The sequence below is a fragment of the Rhinopithecus bieti genome, unplaced genomic scaffold (genome assembly GCF_001698545.2).
Source record: "Rhinopithecus bieti isolate Rb0 unplaced genomic scaffold, ASM169854v2 scaffold_52099, whole genome shotgun sequence".
NCBI classification, from domain to species: Eukaryota; Metazoa; Chordata; class Mammalia; order Primates; family Cercopithecidae; genus Rhinopithecus; species Rhinopithecus bieti.
This window is the reverse complement of record NW_016820939.1, coordinates 851638-874473: the sequence shown is the minus strand read 5'-3', so window position 1 is coordinate 874473 and position 22836 is coordinate 851638. Positions and strand designations below refer to the sequence as shown.

Here is a 22836-nt window from a genome sequence, read left to right as displayed (position 1 = left end):
GAAATTTTTTTTTTTTTACTAATTTTCCATTTCCTCCCCTTTTTACAGTTTTTAATGTGGTATTAGAAAAGTTTAAATTACATATGTGGCTTATACTGTATTTCTACTTGACAGCACAGTTCTTCAGAGTTTGCTATAGATAATCTGCAAATTGGGTTCTGAACTACTAATTCTGAACTACTAATCAGATTAGCCAATGCAAAGAAAAAATTATAAATATATTGCTTAGATAAGATAAAAACAGATCAGCTACTCAGAAATGTAATCATTCATTAGAGAAGTTGGAAAAATGTACCTTGAAGGACTGAAAAAGGAGATAATATATGAAATGAGCAACCGAGTTCTAAACCCACAAATGAAATGCAATAGGCAAGTATGGACTTACAGCAGATCCCGGAGCACAATTTAGAGGTTAAAGGTGCTGCCACACACCAAAAGCAGCTTGCTGGGACATTGCGACAGGGCTCTGCACAGCATACAAACCTCCGTTCAACAACTCACAGTGGCAACACTTGAGAGACAGTGAATAATGGTGGAGAGAAAACGAATCAATTGGAAATGATGGGGTTAAAATAGAAACTGACTTCTGGTACTGGTAACTCCTTTGTCAATCAAGCACCTAATTATGCCCAGGTTACCCTATTACCAAACGGCCCAGTGAACTGTAGTGAGTTTTAGATGAAAGGAAGTATAGCCGGCCCAAGAAACATTACAAGACAGAAACTTTGAAAAGTCAAAATTTGCTAAAATATACAGATGGATACTAAATTGAACATGAGGTAGTAAAATATACTGTTTTCAATGAAAGGTATTTCCAGGCAGTTAATGACACATTAAGGCCCCCCAAGGCAAAACTAAGCATTTAACAAGGCTACTTCTTAAAGAAAATACCAAAGTCTAGCAGTGGAATGAGAGCTGATTTTTGTTCGTATAGTTTCATTTTGCTTAGGACATGCTGGTTGTGACTATAAGCCAATCTGGCAGACCTTATAAACCACATATGAAGATACAAGTTAGGGCAAATCAATCCTCACAGACTGGTTACAGCTCTGGCTGTGCCAATCGGTGACTCAAGTAGACAGCCAACAAGAGAGAAATCAGCAAGCACTAACTTCAGAGCCAGCATCTAACAACTGCATTGGCACTTACTGGAATAATATGCTTTATATTGATATTTAATGGTCTAGAAGCAGATACTATTCTATAAGCTGGTAGAAAGCAAGCCATCAAACTTTAAAGCAAAAATCCCCTTCTGTTGATTTTGCTTAACTGTTGAAATCAAGCCAGTGGGCAGGAGGTTAGTATTTTTTTGTACACTATGCACTTGGAACTTTGTCATCTTCTCTCTGGAACAATCACAGAGGCTTCCCCAGAGTAGGCACTTGGTATTTGTCAGTGGCACAGAAATTCAGCTTAATAGCTCAGGGACACAGCTGAGGTCACTGGATGCAGGACTGCACTACAACTTTAAGTGGATGGATGTAGGAAAGGGTCATTAACCTGAGAGCCATGCAATACTGGGTGAGCGGAAATGCAGACCAAAATTCCAAGAACAAGACCTGCCAAAAAACAGGAGGCACGGTGTTCTTTAGATTTTTCTGGGTCAAGAAGCCATTCAGATGAGAGTGATACTCTCTCTTCAGGAGGAAAAAGAAGTCCCTTTGCCCTGTGGTTTATCCCCAGGTCACCCCACACCCCCCCTTCAGGGAATCTGGCTTAAGGTATGGGTTTCAGAAATTCTTTTTCTACTAGGTTAAGTGTCTCAAGGACGGTGCCTCACCTTCCACAAAGGGAGGCTGCTGGCTGACGAATTGGTCCTCACAGACTTGTTTGCTTTTCTTAACCTGTTGGGTCAGGCAGCCCTGATCATCTGCCAGATACTGCTCCACCCACAGTGCAGCACAGGGCAAGAGTGAAGGCCATAAAAGGAAGACATGGGCTTGCAAGGGGCAGAGTCAGTTTCCGTCAGGGAAAGCCTCTCGGCGGGCTGCGCTGCCCTGCAGCTGGCTCACCCAGCAGACACTTGGAGGAAGCAGGGAAAAGGTGTCTTTTTCCAGAACTGACACTTATTTGGGGCCACAGAGATTCTAGCAGATGGAAAGATGTAGTTAACCAGGAGCTTGGCTTTGGAGGAAGATGGGAGCATCTGCAGGAGGAGCTAAAGTGGAGTAGGAATGTGTGTGGTACTGAGTGGCAACGGTGGGGGCCATGGAGGAACCAAGCCAGGGCTGACGTGGTAACCGCCTTATTCACCGGCAGCGTCAGAGCCAGTACGCTGACCTTGTGCGCCTCTTGAGAATCCTCCCAACAGACACTTGTACGCAGAAACACGTGTGAAAAAGAGGAAAGATCACCGGACTGGGAGGAGACAGCATGCCTGAGCTGCAGATCTATTTTTACTCAGCAGCCAAGCCATGTTAGTGCCTTTCTGGATCTCATCTATAAAAGGTGGCAGCTGATCAAGGGACCACTAAGGTTCTTTCCACACCTAAATTCTAAGGCTCTATTATCTTCTTCCAAAGGGAAGCAAATGAGCTTGGTAGCACATGGAACACAGAAAACTGGAGAAGCAGTCTTTGGGGAAATTCAGGGACTTCCCTGTGATTCGCCTCAGAAGGAGATTCAATACGAAAAAGACACAAGGGACATCAATTTAAGTTTGCACCAAGATCAGGCCCAGGGACTTGCTATGCAAACAGGTTGTGTTCACTGGGATGAGTGCTACAGAAAAGGGAAATTCATCCACTTTTCTCTTTGGTGAGGGAACGGATGATTCAGAACAGCCTAAGCTATCACATGCATATGGCTGTGGTGTTCTCCTCAAGGTAACTAACAGGCCTGGAGAAATTTAGATGTAAATGGCCTTAGTCAAGCAGAAGGGATGAGCTTTCATTTTGAAAGATAACCAGGGGTGCTGATCTGGAGCAATAAACCAAGAAAAGACAGTCAGATCTTGGATGGAAGGGAAGGACTGAACCAATCACTCCCTGCAATAAAGCTGCATTTTCCTCCTACACATCATAACTTCCCTTCCTCACTCCTCAAAACACATACACGATAGCACTGGAACGTCTTTCCCAAAAAAGTTAAAGTGTCTTGGTCAGCAAAGCAATTATTTAGAAAAAGGAAAAGAAAGACTTGAATGAACGCACCTCCTTATTCAGTTATTCATCCAAATGACAATTAAGACAGACTATCCTTCATTTGAAAGGAATCTGTAAGATGACTGAATGAAGTGAGGAATTATCTCCATGAGTTCCTAGACCAATGCAAGGCTCACACATGTAGCTCTATGCACATTAGGTGTTTATTTTTCTTTTTTCAGAGCCAGGGTCTTACTCTGTTGCCCATACTGGAGTGCAGTGACTCAATCAGAGCTCACTGCAACCTTTAACTCCTGGGCTCAAGTGATCCTCCCACCACAGCTTCCCAAGTAGCTGGGACCTCAGGCATGCACCATTGCGCCTGGCTAATAAAAAAAAAAAAAAAAAAAAATTTTTTTTTCCCCCAGAGATGGGGTCTCACAGAGTTGCCCAGGCTGGTCTTGAACTCCTGGGCTCAAGCAATCCACCCACCTCAGCCTCTCAAAGGGCTGGGATTACAAATGCGAGCCACTGTGCCCAGCTAGGTACATTTTTAGAAGGCTCCCAATTGCACTGGCCTGGTTGCATATTACTGTATATATATATTGTAGTTCTTGAGTTCAACTTTTCTTCCAAATCTGGAAAAAATTAAGCTTGGTTTAAGAATTCTAAAGAAGAAAACATAGGCCAGGCATGGTGGCTCATGCCTGTAACCCCAGTGAGGCAGGAGAATAGGGTCTGGAGGCAGGGAACCTTAGGCCCACCTACACTGACTGGATATCAGAGGCTACTCCCTTTTCAAGCCCTCCTTTTTCTGTGTGGTAGCTGGAAAACGAAAGTAACTCTGATTGGTCCCCCCTACAACCAATCAGACCAGTCGTGGGCCACTAGAGTGAACCAATGGGACACCTCTAGAGGGCACACAAACCCCAGAAGAACCAGTGTTCCTGAGCCTCTTGCTACTACAGCCAGCTCCCACCCTGTGGAGCATACTTTCATTTAAAATAAATCTCTGTTTTCACTGCCTTGGTTTTTTGTGCATTTTGTCCAATTCTTTGTTCAAAACACCAATGAGCCAGACAACTGCCCTCAACCAGTACCTCCACTGCTTTGGGAGGCAGAGGTAGGGTTGCTAGAGGTCCCAAGTTCAAGACCAGCCTGGGCAACAAAGTGAAACTGTCTCTACAAAAAATAAAAAGAAATTAGCTGGGTACAGTGGCACGTGCCTGTAGTCCAAGCTACTAAGGAGGCTGAGGCAGGAGGGTCACCTGAGCCCAGGAGTTTGAGGTTGGTGAGCTATGCCACTGCATTCCAGCCTGGGCAACAGAGCGAGACCCTGTCTCTAAAAAATAAGTAGATGAATTAACAGAATAGTCTCTAAGCTAAAAATAAAAATTTTTTAAAAGAAAACATAAGTTGGTATTAGAAAATCTAAACTGTAATCAGACTGATGAAATTCAGTAGTTTATGTAAAGAACACGACATGAGGTCATGCATATTTACCCTCACAGTTTTCTCTACTCTTCCTCATGCATTGTTCCTTACCCACGGCTGTAGAGTAGTAAAAAAAAATGCATGTGCATTTCTATAGGTGCCGTGTCTAATGACTTCATCACAGCTGTTGGCCACCATTAACTCTTTGTGATCATCTTCATACACTTTTAAGTCTGAAGTGGATTCAAGGATCTGTAAATATTCTGAAAGAAAATATTTGCTAAACTTTGTGCCAAGAGAGGGACAGACTCTAACAGGCCTTTAAATAAAAACACTAAATTCCACTAATGTGAGGGATCAAGCATGTTCTTCTGTTGCTCTGACTATATGCTCACAGAGCTTTTTCTAATGTTCACATTTAAAATGAAGAAAATGAAAAATATCCTCATTATCCAAATGTTAGCAGTACCCAAACTTGACAGCCCTGTCTCTGCCATGGAGAGCAGACCCACACACTGGTGCCTGCTGGAGCAACCATGCTAGTCAGAGGGCCAGGGGCAGAGAACCCCGAATAAGCAGTCAGGGCACTAATGAGGAAGGGGGGACAACCTGTCTTCTACAATAAATAATGAGATTAATACGCTCACCTCCCACCTGGAATCCAGCAGGAAGTTAAACCAAACGACACACGATTCTCTGAAGAAGAAGTAAGAATACAGTTGACTGTTTCTTTATATTTATTTACCTGAAAGCTTCTAATGTTTGTAACTAGTGACATATTTCAGGCCAGGAATTCTGTTTGCCTAGATCATGATGTCTAAACACTGCACACTTGACCAATTTTGGATCCAAATAACTAGCTTTGTACGCTCTTGGGCCCTGTAGTACGGCTCTGCTTCAGTGGTTTCCAGCCCTGATAGGCACTAGGATTACCAGAGGAATTTTTTAAATACCAGTGGGGGTTGGGGATTCCCGTCATCAGTGCTAAAGGCTCCCAGGTGACTGTAATGTGTAGCCAGAGTTTGGAACCAGTGGGTCAGACATCAATACTGAGGGTACCAAAGAGGCAGACTGTTTCCCAGGTCAGATCTCTCAGCAGTTCGACAGCCTTTTGAAGAAATCATGCACTCGATTAAGATGAAGGGATCACTATTTCTTCATGCTCTAAACAGAAAGATAAATGAGCTGCCCAAGAGGTGCTCAGCCAAAACCTGGGAACGGCTTTTAGAGGGCACAGTTCCCACAGTCAACAGAGAGAGCTGGAAGTTTCCCTTTCTAGGGCCTCAAGCAACACTTCTAGATTTGCACTGGGGTATGAACTAGACTGAGCTCTCTGGGGGATCCTCCAGGTTCTAACATTTCCACCTGGTAAGTAATCCTTTCAGAAGTGAACACTTGTCCCCACCCGAGCTAATGCAGACGGTCAGCACTGGAGACCACACAAGACCACAGCAGCTGGGAGACAAGTGAGAGATTTACCAGGACAGGGAGCTCCATGAGTGTGTTCCTGAAGTTTTCTCAGGTCTTATCAGATGCAGGTATCTTTTTCCTAACCAGGTCCATCACAATTTTCTCCATAAAGTTTTGTACCTTTCACACACACACACACACACACACACACACACACACACCCTAATCCATCCCATATAAAAAGTTTAAAGAAGTTTCTGGCATGAAAATATGCCCTCTTCTAGATGAGACAGAGCACTCATTAGCACGGATACCATCCCACTCAACTTGCCTGCTGCAAACGTGGTGGCAATACACATCCTCTAGTCTGCTGCGAGGAGGTTCTGAAGAAAGCAGTCGCCCTTTACTATTCGGTAAAGTCGGGTTATATTTTTAAACCAGTGGATTCATCAGTCAAATCTCAGACATGACAGCAGGCTTCACAATCTTTTTTCCCTTTGTTATTCTTAGCTCAACTTCCACAGCTGAGTAAGAAGTTTTTCATGTACTTACAAGAGTGTTAAAAATTTTATTTCCTTCTCAGCAGGAGAAAGTTGGCCCTTCTTGTGTCTTTGTCTCTGATACTTGGGCAAGTTGGCTTGGCAATGCTACTGGAGAAAAGCTCACTAATCTTTCATCATCATGAAAAAGCAACAAATAGAACAAGAGCTCAATGATTCAAAATAAAAGGAGACTGTCTAAAATAGCAGCATGTTCAAGTAACAGACAATCTTAAATAATGCAGCAATTTTTTTTTTTACTCTGGCCATTCTGTATCCAAAAGAATCTTCCAAAATTATAATAAATAAAATGATGTGGTCAACACTTTGCAATGTGCCATTATCAGCCTATATTACTCAATGAGACACTAACCATATGTTAGTAACTGTAATGAGGTGTTGTATGGCCATGTGTTAAAATATGGATGTGATATTGGTATAAAAGATCCTACTACGAGAGTAAAATTTGTACAGAGCAGTTCTTTTAATAATTCAGAATATGAATTAACATTTCAATTAATATAATATCTCAATTTCTAACCTAATGGACAAAACCTAATGGGCCAGGTGGTAAATGCCAGTTATAAGAATAAATGGAAATGAGGCTGGGCATCGTGTCTCATGCCTATAGTCCCATCACTCGGGCAGAGGCGGGTGGATAACCCGAGCTCAGGAGTTCAAGAGCAGCCTGGCCAACATGGTGAAACTCCACCTCTACAAAAAAATACAAAAATTAGCTGGGCGTGGTAGCACACCCCTGTGGTCCCAGCTACTCAGGAGGCTTAGGTAGGAGGATCATTCCACCCCAAAGATAGAGGCTGAAGTGAGCCAAGATCATACTACTCCAGCCTGGGCAACAGAGCAAGACCTTGCCTTAAAAAAAAAAAAAAAAAGAGGGGGGGTGGGGGCAGCCTTAGATGCTACATTATCCTAAAAGAAGCTATCGTTTTTAATGACTGCCTCACCTTTTTTAAACTAGCAAGACTGATGGAGGGACACAACACGTGTTAATGCCCATATGCAGAATGAGAAGCAAAGTCCAGACAGGTAACGCTGGTAGAAGGCACAAAGGCTACAGCAAATCAAAGCAAAGACTTGTGAGACAACTCAACTGGGCCTAAATCAAAGGCGGATCAAAGATACCATCAGGCCAACAGCAAGGATGGTCCACACTGGAGTCAGGGCAGTCTCCCCAGAACTCACCTTTCTCTTTTTGGCCAATTTGCTTGAGCTGTCTGAGCTCCTCTTCTCAGAACTGTGCTTCTTCCCTGCGGGCGGCTGTTTATCCTCTGCTTTCCTCTGGCGGCTCCCCTTTCCGGGAGGCTGGGGTATCCGAGAGAGCAGGTCTAGGGTGATCTTCACCATCAAGCTTTGTGGGGGAGGAGTGTCCCTGAGCGGTGAGAGCAGCTTGGTGTCTCTCAAAGGCAATGGGAGTCTGTCTTTGCGGCTGTCCTCCTGGACCACCACGGCTTGGCGGCAGCCACTAGTCCTGCTGCCGCTGCCACTGTGGAGCGGGCCCTGGCTCTGAGTCAGGGGAACAAGAGCAAAGTGCTCAGGGCTCCTGTCCCCCACATTGTCCTTCGTGGGTTCTGGGCCTGAGGGAGCCTTAGAGGGGGCAGGGAGGGAGTTCTTGTGCTTCTTCTTCTCACTGGAGGGGGGCACTGCTGGCTTGGGCTCTTTGCTTGCTGCGGCCCGGGGCCGTCCTTTCGTCTTCACCTTGGGCTTGTCTTTGGAAGTCTGGTCTCTGGAGCCGTAGGGAAGAAGTCCCGCCTCCCTTTCCACCTGCAGGCTGGCCTGTGAATCTGCCCGGGCAGAGGCCTTGACAGGTTTTTTGGGTTGTTTGGTTCCAACAGTTTGCCTCTGTGGGGGTTCCTGCTGTGCTGGGGACTTCTGACAGCTCCTCTTTCTGGGGTGGGGGGCTTCGGGTGGGGCCCGGGGGGCTTTGCTGGAGCTTTTCAGGGGAGGATCTTTGGATTCAGAACGCTCCTGACTCGTGGCACCGTCGCTGCTGCCCTTACTCTCTGGGCGCCGCCGTGGGGGCTCTGTGCTGCCAGGACCCTCCAGTGGCGCAGCTGGCTGGCTGACTTTGGTCAGCCAGTTGTCCAGCTGCCATTTGTTTGTTGTTGGAGGCTCAGGCTAAAAATAAGGAAAGAAATAAAAGTGTTAACTGATGACAAATCATTCTTTTGTGTTAGTCACCCACTTATACAATACTGTCCTGCAGAGGAGCGAACCCCTCCAAAACCAGAATTTAGGTTCCGGTTATCCTCCTCAAGTTATAAGATCTATAACAATTAACTCTTAAAGCAACCTTCACTTTTTTGTGGGATTTAGAAATTTGATAATAGCAAGTATTAACCAACAGGCAACTGCCAACTGCTGAGAAATCTTTATAATATATTCTAATGGTAATTATAGTATAATTTAAACAGAATTGACACATTTTGGTATGTGAACTACTCTATTAAGGAATAACAAGAGGAAATGAGTAAAAAATCATTTCATCAAGTATCTGCAGAAGGCAGCTAATGAATAAACTAAGTTTTAGTGGGCTCATATTTTATCCTTGTTTTGACATATTTTTCAACTACAGATGACTTTTATTCAAGAAGAGATTTCTCTTTTTTGTGTGTGATAGGGTCTCACTCTCTTGCCCAGGCTGGAGTACAGTAGCATGATAATAGCTCACTGCAGCCTCAAACTTCTGGCCTCAAGTTATCTTCCTGCCTCAGTTTTCCAAAGCACTAGAATAACAGGCCCATTTCTCTCTTTTACTTAAAAACATTATGTAGTAAACATTTACATGTGACAAAGTTATCATATCACATGTAGTATATACTGATTTGCAATTTTTACACCTTGATAAGAAGTCAGCTGGGTCACATTAGCCAAGCATTTAATCCCATGTGAACCCTTTAAAAGTCAAACATTGGACCAACACGGTGGTTCACGCCTATAATCTCAGCTTTGGAAGGCCAACACAGGAGAATTCTTTAAGCCCAGGAGTTCAAGACCAGCCTGGGCAACATAGCAATACCTCATTGATACAAAAAAGTAAAAAGTTAGCCAGGAGAGGTGGCATATGCCTGTGGTCCCAGCTACTCAGAAGGCTAAGGTGAGGATTGCTCGAGCCCAGGAGTTTGAGACTGCAGTGAGCCATGTGCACTCCAACTTGGGTGATAGAGTGACACCTCGGTCTCAAAAAAAAAAAAAAAAAGTCATACATCAAATCTCTCATTACAAGCAACCTGGTCTGAAACAGCACCTATGCTTCTAAGATACAAAGGGAGGCATACAGTCAGGGGCAATGAGAATGTACAATTGCGTGGCATAAAAACAGAAGTTCCTGGCTTGTTATCTTAACTGTTAGTTCAACCTTTGTCGATATATTAACTGCTGTTGCATCCCACCACGTCTCTCCAGCTCGGCTATTACACCTTATTAAAAGAATGACAGAGACTCTTGTGTCTCTAAGTTCCGCTACTCTATCTCGCACATAGTGGGTGCATGAGATATATGAGTATTCTGCTAGGTGGACTACTATACCCATGAATTTCATATCATATAGAAAAATACTATTGTCTAACAGATAGTTACATTTATTTTAAAGAGAACACATCGCTGTCCTTATGTCCTTAAGAAAATACTATTTTCTTTAAAGATCCACTCTGGGAGATGGTTTGTAGAAATAAGTCATATACATAATGCATCAGAAAGTTAGTTGAAAGACATCCTGCCGGGCGCGGTGGCTCAAGCCTGTAATCCCAGCACTTTGGGAGGCCGAGACGGGCGGATCACGAGGTCAGGAGATCGAGACCATCCTGGCTAATACGGTGAAACCCTGTCTCTACTTAAAATACAAAAAACTAGCCGGGCGACGAGGCGGGCGCCTGTAGTCCCAGCTACTCGGGAGGCTGAGGCAGGAGAATGGTGTAAACCCGGAAGGCGGAGCTTGCAGTGAGCCGAGATCCGGCCACTGCACTCCAGCCTGGGTGGCAAGAGCGAGACTCCGTCTCAAAAAAAAAAAAAGAAAGAAAGACATCCTACTTCAGATTTATTTGCTTAGATTATAGATAAGGAGAACACTCCAGTAGGTGGAAAAGTTTTAAGGGGAAGAAAGACTGCTGACAATTTTTCCGAGTGGAACATCCCAAATAATTCTACTCCATAAAACATGAAAATCTAATGATGAAAAATATGTGGCTATGACATAAAGGCTTTTTGGCCAGGAAAAGGTTAGGTAATAAAATGATCAGGTAGACAGCTCGGGTTTAGTGTGACTAATGGAACAGAACTAAGAAACTTAAAAAACCAGGCAAGAACATTCTTTGGACAGTAAGATGATTGCATAATTCCTTTTTTCTTTCTGTTTACCCCATACTGCTGCTTATGATAACATTATCTTCCTTATGGCTTCCTTCGCTTATGTTAACTGTATACCCATGCTGTCATCTGAATTTAAGGGCAGAGAGGGAGGGAAGAAGGAAACTACTATTAAGTGGCAGGCATTTTGTCACATGTAATCTAAATCTGTATTCAATATTCTAAGAAGGCAGAATGGTTAAGAGTAGAGAAAGATTAGCACACAATGCCTACTTGTCAAACATGATTTCCTACAGAGACTTCAGGGTGTGGTTACATAAGTGGTTAACTGATGGGACAAGGTAGTGAGAGACATCACTTGCCAATCACAACAGGCATGAAGCCTTCACACTCTTCCTCAGGAAAGGTATGGACACACCTCACCCACTGGCTATACTTACAACTACACCCCAATCCCTGGCATGCTCTTTAGAAGACAATTTAAGTGTGAACCCAAAAGGGAAGTCATTCCTGGTATAAATAACATCTGGTTTCCCCCCAACCCCCAGAACAGCATAGTACTGAGATACATTTAGTAGTCCCTAAGACTGTCTTGGTTACAGAAATAAAATATATTCTTCCACTACAGTCCTAAAAAGTTCTGAAGGAAGGCCTATGTCCCAATTTGAGGGTAAAATTGAGTAGTTGTGCCAGACAAGGGGAAGAGGTAGGGGCAATCCTGTATACCCACTATTAAGTTGTGAAATGGATACAATTTCTTTGATATATTATTTGGGTACTGAGATGGAAAAAATGTTTTCATAAGGGATTGATTTAAAAAATTTTTTAGGCTGGGCGCCGTGGCTCACGCCTGTAATCCCAGCACTTTGGGAGGTTGAGGTGGGTGGGTCACTTGAGGTCAGGAGTTCGAGACTAGCCTGGCCAACATGGTGAAACCCCATCTCTACTAAAAATACAATAATTAGCCGGACGTGGTGGCACGTACCTGTAGTCCCAGCTACTCAGGAGGCTGAGGCAGGAGAATCACTTGAACCCGGGAGGCGGAGCTTGCAGTGAGCCGAGATCACACCACTGCACTCCAGCCTGGGTGACAGAGTGAAACTCTGTCTCAATAAAAATAAATAAATAAAAATGAAAATAAAACATTTTTAAAAATAAAGTTTAAGTAGATAAAAGTGCCAAGGTTTTAGACTTTCAAATATCCTGGGAACATTTTATCTTTGTTTAGAGGATCAAGGTCTGGACTTTCATTTCTTTCTCTGCCTCTCCTCACCCCACCCCCAATCTGCCCTCCCAGTGCCGGTGCAACCAAATACTGCAAATTGGAAATAGGAAAAAAGGGATATAATTATTTTTTATTAGGTGTTTTAATAAATTGGCAAAAGTTAGTATATTTTAGAATGAATTATGATTTTGAATTAAGAAGTTCTGAGCTATGCACAATATAGATTTATTCTTTTAGTAACACATAGCTATGGGGAATATGAGTGCAAAACGTTTTTTAAATGCTTGAGGTGATGGGTACCCCACTTACTCTGATGTGATTATTATGCATTATATGGCTGTATCAAAATATCTCACACACCCATATATACACCTACTACATACCCAAAACATTAAAAGACATAAAAGAGTGAGAAACAGTGAAAACTGCATAATCTACAGTACTGATTATGGAATATTAATGAAAAAGAATTTTCATTAATATCTGTATGTACAACTTATTACGGAATTTGTGTTACTCCCAAATAACACCAGAGATTTATAATAATGCAGGTATTTACTGTAAAAGGAAAGAGATGTAGTTAAATACTTTAGGAAAAATTCAAAATTTAAAATCTAAACAAAGATAAAATATTCCCAGGAGGATGAGCCTCAGTACATAACACATACTGTCCACAAGTCTGGATCTGCAATACATACCAATACTAGCCCTTTTTAGTAAAGCGATTTTAAAAGATAAGGCAGGAGGGGACCATTTATTTTACACCTAAGAGGTTTCACTCTATTCCAGTAACTTCTCAAGCAATAAAATATATCTATGTCTCATTACTACAAACACCAGACTTTCTATCAAGTTTCAATTATTCAGCCAAATCTGTACCATTTCCACTTTATTTTAATTAAATGTTATTTAATTATCTTTTCGATGTCAGTAATCTAACTAGCATGAAGATTTTTCTTAAGAATAAGGTGAAACACAAAGTAAAGATCTTACAAACGTTAACAGTGAACATTACACAATTTGTCTGCACAGCATTTTCAGTATCCTTTTCCCTGAGGCAAAGAAAAATTATTTCAATAGCAATTAGTATCATATAAGGAAACAAAGAGCCCCAGACACATACAATGTAGTTTCTAAATCTGAAAGGCACTTCAAGTGCAGTTAATACTGATGCATGTCTGTCCACTCCAAAACATATCAAGCTCTTATTTTCCGCGCCAGACATAGATTCGCATCTAACAGAAAATGACAGCCAGTTATTTTCTCAGCCTCCCTCACCCTCAGACAAGACCCTTAAATCTCCCTACATCAGCTCCAGATGTATTCAGTTAATGCCCCACGGGAACTGCTTTGCTTTCTAAACAGAGACAAATACAGAAGGCTTTTTAATGCTTTCCTAATTAGAAAGCTTCATTTCCTAGCATTTCCATATTAAATATCTGGAATAATTTTCTCGATGTGGGCTGGTCTCATTCACCAAAAAGAAAAGAATACCTTCCCTTTCCATTAATTTCTTTCCCCACCATAATTTTTACAACGTTACCCAAATTTCGAGGTTATTTGGCAACCCTGTTAGCTGTTACTAATAATTTCTTGGGCTCCACAATCCAGTAAATAGCATAAACCCTCTATATTTATTTAGTGCTTAAGATTTTCAGTCTTATCAGTTTATCTTTACAATATTCTCCTGAGGGTGGGTGACAAGCAAACACCATCATCCCTGTTTTACATGGGGCAGAAGGGAGCAAGAAACAGAACCCTGACAAAACCACTTTGCCATCAATTTAATGCATGGCTTTTAGTGATTCGAAAATAGAACTCCTGATGACTTATTTCTAGTTCACATTCCTGCCCTTTGCTAAATCAGGCGGTCTCCTTTTACTTTCCTTAATTCATGCATTTATAAAATTTCAAAAAGAATTCTCATTAATATTAAAATAGCAGCCTACTGAAACCAAGTTTTCTTTTTAAAAGAAGGGAAAAGAAAATGGTGTGCAAACAGTCATTAATGAGTTGATCTTCAAAACACCACTAGCAACGACAGAGAAGACCTATCATTTTCAACAGGGGAGAGAAGACCTCTCTCCCAACTCTCCTTTATTAAATATTTGGTAAGAAGCAAATAAATAGAAACAGATGGCTCTAGACAGCGTAGGAGCAGGAAAGCATTGCCCTATGGCACAGAACGACTCAGTCTCATGGTCAGTCCTGGCCCCTAGCAGAGACTCTAGCTTCAAAGGGCAGAATGCTGCCATTTAAGGTGGCCATCTCGAGGGGGGACACGGTACCTCCGGAGCTGAGGTTTCTAGGGGCTCATTTTCTTCGCTGTCACTTGAACTGCTCTCGCTCTCCGAGTCTGAGGAACTGTCTGAGTCACTGGTGCTTTCTGACTCTGCACTGCTGGAATGTGCTGATGCCACCGGTTCTGGAAGGGACTGTGGAACACTGCAAAGCAACCAAAAGATAAAATTAGAAGGCACGATGCAAGGTGGATTTCTTCTTTCTCCCTTGCCCATTTTTCTGCTACTCAAAAGGAAGGGTCTTGGTATTAGATACACTGCTAAACTATCACATCATCCACCTGAGAGAGGCCCAAAGGAGTTTAATAGAAAAGCAAAAACCTCTGAAAACTGTTCACGAGATAAATGCATAAATGAGAAGCCTGTGAAATTTTACTCCTGAAGAATATTTCAAGCGATCCAAAATTTAAGTTAGATGCTGGGTGCTTCATATGAAGGGTTGGTAAACCATAGCCTAGGCTGGCTGCCTGCTTTTCTAAATAAAGTCTTATTGGAAGACACCCATACCCATTTCTTTAATGTACTATGTCTGCTTTTATGCTGCAATGGCAGATTTGAACAGTTGCAACAGAGACATATACGGCCCACAAAGCCTAAAATATTCACTATCTGATCCTTTAAGTTTGCTGGTCTCTGCTACACATAACCAAATCCAATTAATTTCTATAAGAAAAGCCAGTACATTAAATCTCCCTATATTCTCTATACAAGAACTGGGTGGTAGCCAAAGACCACTAAATATAAATGGTGTTCTTTTGCAAGATGAACTCAAAAGTAAACAACCATTCACACTTCCTGGCAGAACTACAAAAGTGATTTAGGGATCATCCCCAAATATCAGCCAAAGGAGAGATTATCTACTCCAAATTTTAAGAATGGGGCAATAAATCTAAGTTAATGAGAAAATACATTGATCACACCGCTAGACACACATAGAATTTCAAAGCATATATAATCTTAAAGCTTCACCCTAGATGGTATTAATTAAAGCAGTCATTAACTAAAATCTGCACAGATTCCAAATCCACCTAAAACATTTTCAAAATAGATTCGTAAATAACATACTAGAATAAAAAGTATTAAACAATAACAAAATCACTAGTTGAAGTAATTTTAAAGCACACACGATACCACTATATAATTTCCTCACAGAAATGCTGTACCCAGTCTGTGGCCCTATTTCCACTGGCAGCTGAAGAGCATGAGCCAGTGATGAGCAAAAGGGGCTACACTCTCAGCGTTACTCCTGCCTCCAATCTGTACCCCTGCTTGGTCTCTTCTTTTTCCTTTTCCTTCACTTTTAGAAGTTAGGCTACCTTGTCGTGTTTTATGAGTCATCATAACCCACCAGAAATTACTGAACAAAATAAGACATAATCAAGCAAACCTTATGAATCTGTAAGAGTGCACATAATTACATGGGCTTCCTCCACATTAACTGTAACATCTCCTGCATAATGGACAAGATTTTATTGCTAATCTCGTCTCTGAGTGGATGAGCACATCTCAAGGGAGTAAAATAACTTTGTCCATAAAAGACAGGTATCTGGCATACCAGAAGAAAATATTATAAAAGTAGTTCAAATCGTTCATATTTTCAAAAATGAAATCATCACATTTCCTAAAGTAAGGCTGCCTTGTTCCATTTCCCATCACACTGAAATGTACTGCTGGTCATTTTGAAAAGCAGCTGAAACAGTATGAAAATTCATGTAACTAAGAAAACAGCCATAATGGAAAAGAAGTTCTGGAAATAATTGAGCTTTATTGAAAACAGCAAATCTGTTACCTCCACTAAAACACCGGGGTTGTCAGTTTAACTTTTCAAATATTGATTACCTAACACTGATGATGAATTGTATTTTAAGCTTGTTTGTAAACTCCTTTTTTGAGACAGAGTCTCGCTCTGTCACCCAGGCTGGAGTGCAGTAGCGCGATTTCAGCTCACTGCAACCTCCATCTCTTGGGTTCAAGCAATTCTCCTGCCTCAACCTCCCGAGTTGGGACTATAGGCACGCGCCACCATGCCTGGCTAATTTTTGTATTTTTAGTAGAGACAGGGTTTCACCATGTTGTCCAGGCTGGTCTCGAACTCCTGACCTCAAGTGATCTGCCCACCTCGGCCTCCCAAAGTGCTGGGATTACAGGCGTGAGCTAGCACGCCCAGCCTGTAAATTCTTAAAAATCTTTAACGTCTATACTGATGATGTAGATCAGTGTGGGGCTCTTGCTTCTATAGGGTTAACAACCTCCTTATGGCTGATTTAAGCTTCCAAAATATTAAACAGGTACTTTCCTTTTACTGTGATCCTTCAGCTCCTTCCCATGAAAAAACTGTGGAAGTACTAAATAAGGCTTTATTTTTCCCATTTGGTAAAAAATTGCAAACATTCTGTACAGATGGGGAGAAACCCACACGGTACCTTGGAGGTGCAGATGAGGAGGGAGGCTTCTCTGGGGTCTAGGCATTCACAATAAGGGGAAGAAGGAACAGGAAAAGAACAAAAAACAGGTTAGAACAAGCAGCTCAGATCTGTTAGATGGATTTAAAAGGACTCCTGGTATTACAGGCTATGCAACACTTACTTGTTCACCGTCACTGTCCTCACTGTCACTGAGCTGAAGGTCGTCTTCGAGCATGCTGGAATGGGCAGGGACACAGAGAAGAATGAATGTGAAATGATTTCTAACAACTTTTCTAGCATGTAAATAGAAAATATGCCTAATTAAACAAAAGAGAGAGAGGACATGTATATGTTTTATTTATTTATTAAAGGCTATAATTTCCTGAAAATGTAAGTTTTACAATTATACAATTACAATGTACGAATACAATTATAATTATATAATTATAACACAGAAACCAGTTAAGTGCAAGCCTCTCACCATCTCAAGACAGACTCTTTCACATGTTACAAACACTGAAGTAGAACTACCACAAGACAAGGATTCACTGCGAGCCCTGAGACTAAAGTCCTCCACTCCTAATCAGTGAGGTCAGGGTCCATGCAAACAAAACAAATGGGGTGGATGGGGGGGGATACATAATATACTCAATTACTTTCTTCCAAAAGCTCTAACTGAATTAGAGTAATTAGCCATTAAATGAATTAAAGTTGAATGAATATTTGTAAAGCACTCAGAACAGTGCCAGGCACATAAAAAGTTCAACATTAGAATTAAATACACAGTAAGATGTATGATGCTATCAAGGCAAATATCACCGAACAGTGTAGTTACTTTACATTTCTGTCCAAAGGACATTATTAATAGTGAGCTTTATTTTTCACATGTAATAAATTATTCTTTTTTGCCTATGTGAACACTGATCAATGGGAACAGTAATACAAACGCAGTTGTCTACAGATTATGTTTAACCTTATCGCTATTGTTTCAGTGGGGAAAAAAAAAAAATCCATTTCCTCAAACTTGGATTAACATATCTGTAGGCATTCTGGCTTATGGTGAACCTAAATAGTAAAAAGCAAACATTTGCCAATCTGTACATGTGTTGCCAAATTTTAAAACTCCCCACCCTTAACCTTCTTCCATGGAAATACCCAAATATCACAGGGATGAATCAGTAATTGCTTCCTCTCTTCCTTTTCCCCAAATTTTATGAACATGGCTATTTGAGGAAATGTTATAAGTAAAACTGAAAAGGAAAAAATAATCTGCTGGAGCATTACCAATGCTCCAAAAAGCAAATTATTAGAGGTTAAAATCCTTCAGTATTTCCAAAAATACCTATTCAAAATCTTACCACCAATTTTACCGCAAAGCCACTATCTACCACTGAAGAAAGCAGGCATGGTTACTTTGGAAATCCTGGTAAAAATCACTATATTTTCTAATGAAAATGAATAAAACTTGGCTGTTTTGTAAATGACCGCCTACATGAGGTGGTAACTCTGCCAAGAAACAACTTTCATAAATGTACTAAAAACACACTGGGATAAGTTTCTAAATAAAATGAAAACTGTCAGCAACTTGTAAATGTAGGTCTTGCACAATATTTATCTAACAGAAGCTAAATTCATATTTTTATTTCTTTTTGAGACAGGGTCTCACTCTGTTACCCAGGTGTGGTCTTGGCTTACTGCAACCTCTGCCTCCTGGGCTCAAGCAACCCTTCTGCCTCAGCCTCCCGAATAGTTGGGACTACAGGCGCATGCTACCATGCCCAGCTAATTTTTGTGTTTTTGTAGAGATGAGGTTTTACTATGCTGCTCAGGCTGGTCTAGAGCACCTGGGCTCAAGTGGTCTGCCCACCTCAGCCTCCCAAACTGCTGGAATTACAGGCGTGAGCCACTGTGCACAGCTAAATTCGTATTTTTTCAAGGCTAGAAAATACAGCCTTCAGTCATAGGACTTGCCAGTTAGCAACATAATGGTATACAAGAAATAGTCACTCAACAGGTTTATTGCTAAATGGTGGCTTGGCTGGGATATACACAAACAAAAGATAAAAGAAGTATCTTTGAAATAAATGTAAAGGCCGGGCGCAGTGGCTCAAGCCTGTAATCCCAGCACTTTGGGAGGCCGAGACGGGCGGATCACGAGGTCAGGAGATTGAGACCATCCTGGCTAACACGGTGAAACCCCGTCTCTACTAAAATACAAAAAATTAGCCGGCCGAGGTGGCCGGTGCCTGTGGTCCCAGCTACTCGGGAGGCTGAGGCAGGAGAATGGCGTGAACCTGGGAGGCGGAGGTTGCAGTGAGCGGAGATCCAGCCACTGCACTCCAGCCTGGGCGACAGAGCAAGACTCCGTCTCAAAAAAAAAACCACCACCCACTACATACCATTAAGCACTAAAGTTAAAACAGCTGCTCCAAAAAAAAAAAAAAAAAAAAAAAAAAGAAATAAATGTAAAGTATAATACAACCAGAAAAATATCTGGCGAAGTGTATTCAATATTAGCCACCAACCACAACAAAACAAAAAATGGACCTCTTTCTTAGTTACTAGGTTTGTTTTGAATAAAACTGATTTGCCTTAATTCTTGTAACATCAACGATCATGTAATCCAACCACACTTCCTGTTTTGAGCACAGGATTACAGATTCTGTAACTTTCTCTTCTAGCTACTAAACATCTAACTTCCAAGAACATACTCTTCTAAAGTAAGGCAGAAAGTTAGAGAAAGTTCTGACTTTTGGCTCCACTTCCTCTTCAGGATAAACAGGTACCACGAAAATGCTGTCCCAGATTCTAAAAATCATCCCCACAGAGAATTACGTAGATAGTAACAAAATAAGCCCGCAGGTATAAAACCTGTTCCGAACCTGAAGAGTAGGGACTGTGATCTCTGAAGGAAGATTGCAAAAGCTATCTCCAAAGAGACACTCAGAAGTGATAAAACCAGCATGGTCAAACAAAATCTCTCCTCCCTCATTTGGGATGTATTGGGATTTATACATAAAGTCTTTTACTTAATAAAAATTTGTGAGTATAATTTATTTGATAAAGAATAAACATATCTCACATGAGAATCAGCAGATCTGTGTATTACTAGTGTCTGCTGGCACAGCCAAGAGTAACCACAAAATATTTCAGAAAGCATGATGATTTACTGTATCACCAGAGGTGGGTATCTCAACATAAACTAGCATGCTATTACTGGAGGAGAAAATGGCACAAGAAAAAAAATTTTTTTTAAGTTTTTGATTAAAAAACATGTACGACATCTACTTTAAGTTACAAGTTGTTAACTAAGTTATGCTAATATAAAAAAATAATCATGAATACCATTATGATTTTTTTTCAAACAGAAAATCCATGTAGCCGAAGACAAGTTTGATGACAGGTGAAGGATTTTTAGACATAAGGACAAATTTTAAAGGAATTCAAATTTCTTTTAAATTTAAGAGGCTAAGGTCCTCCGCCTGTCTCACACACTATATTTGAAGCCAAGGACGTACTATATGTGAAGAATCAGCCCTTGAATGTGAAGAATGAGGAGATGAACTACAGCACACCTAGGTGAGCACCTCTGTCCCCACAGCAAGAGAAGCCAAATCTCTTGGACCCAGTCTCAGCCATAGCAATAAAGCCTGGGTCAAGAGAACAGAAAGCTCAATGGATATGCTTCTTCTTTCTCACCTGTAAGTTTTTTTGAATTAGGATCAAATCATTTTCACCTTTATATTCTGTCTAGAAACTGGTAGGTATCCTAAAAAAGCAGGCTGAATAGGACCCCTTTGTTGAATAAGTAATAGTATCATGTAGCTGTGCCCACTATGTGATCAGAACAGACACTGCCTATATTACGATTCTGTGTGGTGGCTTTTGACCATCCCTTCACATTCTAAGGATGAGGAAAACAGCCACCTGACATGCCCAAGATCATGAAGCTGGCACATGCTGGGGCTGGGATGCAATCTATTCCATCTGATACAAGATCCCCTTGTTCTGGCCAATGGATAACACAATGATTAGAAAACCCAACTGATGTAATTAAATCTAAGTTCCAGAACCCACCAAGAGGAAGACTTTGACTTAAAATAAAACTACTTTCCTATTGGAACTCAATATGCTATGCTTCCCTTATGAAGATAAATTAACTTTAAACCTCATATACTTTAACTGGTCAAATAACAAATTTCATTTCCAAACGCAAAGTCAAGGAAGTTATTTCAAAACATACAAAACCGTATTATCTACTTTTATAGTGTTCAAAAGAAGCCAAATTGCTCAGGTAAAGCAACTCTTTAAACTACATGTAGATTTAATCACATTTTACATTTGGTTAGGTAAATTTTTTGCTTACAGGTAACAAACAATTCTCAAAACGCTTTGTACAAATGCATTTTTCAGGCAGCTGTTCTAGCAAAGCTTAAAGAGCCACATACAGGTTCTGGCAGGCATGCTGCAGTGAGTCAACCCAATTGCTACTGTGTGAATACATAAAGTCACCATTTCTTTTCAATTTCTTAGTACTGGGCTTGCCCGAAGCTTTCACTGCCAATATTTTGTAACATCTCAATTCAGATCCAAAAAGTATTTACGTAGCCTTATTTCTTGGCTTAACATTTCTTATGATCATTTTGAGAAAGAGCAAGTGAAGTCAAGCTCATAGCAGTTATTTAAAATCAGTAAGTCACAACCATGGCATCAGGTGTGCTAAAAATAATAAGAAAAGTAACACTTTTCAGGAACCACTAACAAGTATGTGAGAATGTGTAAACTTACACAATCTCACAGATCTAAAACTGATCCGGGGATAGGATGGGCAATGGCACACAAAGCAGGAGAAAGAGGCTGGGCTCCAGAGCACAGCCAGAATCCCAGATTTTTTTTTTTTTTTTAATTTGAGACAAAGTCTCACTCTGTCACCCATGCTGGAGTGCAGTGGTACCATTATGGCTCACTGCAACCTATGCGCCATCCAGGTTCAAGTGACCCTCCCACTTAAGCCTCCTGAGTAGCTGGGACTACAGGTTTGTCCCACCATGCTCGGCATTTTTTTAAGAATTTTTTTGTAGAGACGAGGTCTTACTATATGCACAGGCTGGTCTCAAACTCCCAGGCTCAAGCAGTCCTCTCGTCTCAGTCTCCCAAAGTGTTGGGATTACAGGTGTGAGCCACCGTGCCTGGCCCTAGAATCCTGGCATTTTCAAAGCAATCAGGCTCTAATTCCTTTTTTGATGTATGGCAGAAATAAGGACTGCCCATGCGTTCTAAGAGACGATGGGAGGTTACAAATTACGAAGCAGGCTAAACAAAGAATAGATGAAAAAGTGAAAAGGCAGATATCCGGCAGTTGTGACACAACATATAACAGGAACTCTCCAAATGGTGACAATAGTTATAAGGCAGAATTCAAGTTCACGGAGAAACTTTCCACAGGAATTATGGGATAACAAGATAGAGGGGAAACTGACTCTACATGATTAACTCTAGTGAAAGACGTTAATGTTTGATATGATAAAAATGGTTGCTGGAGTCATAAAAGATTATTTAAACTCCATGGATGAAGTGAAGATTATCTGATGTCAAATAAGGAAATGAGAAAAATCACAAGAGTATAAATGAGGGAAAATCTGAAGTTAAATCAGTAAGATTAAATCAGTATGACAAGGTACAAGAATTATATACTTTCAACTAGAAACAAGATCTAGAATATTACTTTAAATCATGTCTATTAAATACTGTGCATAGGTATTCAATCAAGTTTATCGTGTAATATCTTTCCTTCTGCATTTATTCTGAGCACTTACTATGTGCCAGGCACTGCTCTAGACCCTATGGTTAAAACTCTGAGCCAAGGCCGGGCGCGGTGGCTCAAGCCTGTAATCCCAGCACTTTGGGAGGCCGAGACGGGCGGATCACGAGGTCAGGAGATCAAGACCATCCTGGCTAACACTGTGAAACCCCGTCTCTACTAAAAAATACAAAAAACTAGCTGGGCGAGGTGGCGGGTGCCTGTAGTCCCAGCTACTCGGGAGGCTGAGGCAGGAGAATGGCATAAACCCGGGAGGCGGAGCTTGCAGTGAGCTGAGATCCCGCCACTGCACTCCA

The 22836-nt window shown here is 41.3% G+C and overlaps 1 protein-coding gene across 9 annotated transcripts in view; it reads right to left on the bottom strand.

Annotated features, from left to right (window-relative positions):
- The window catches only part of AFF1 (ALF transcription elongation factor 1), a 218731-nt gene that overhangs the window by 19176 nt on the left and 176719 nt on the right, over positions 1–22836 (bottom strand). For all 9 annotated transcript variants that reach the window (XM_017860043.1, XM_017860038.1, XM_017860045.1 and 6 more), the window contains 4 exons: positions 16901–16955; positions 16738–16775; positions 14303–14459; positions 7670–8602 (listed from right to left, as the gene is read on the bottom strand). In XM_017860043.1, the coding sequence (XP_017715532.1) occupies positions 7670–8602; positions 14303–14459; positions 16738–16775; positions 16901–16955 (1183 nt within the window). The remainder of the gene's footprint in view (positions 1–7669; positions 8603–14302; positions 14460–16737; positions 16776–16900; positions 16956–22836) is intronic.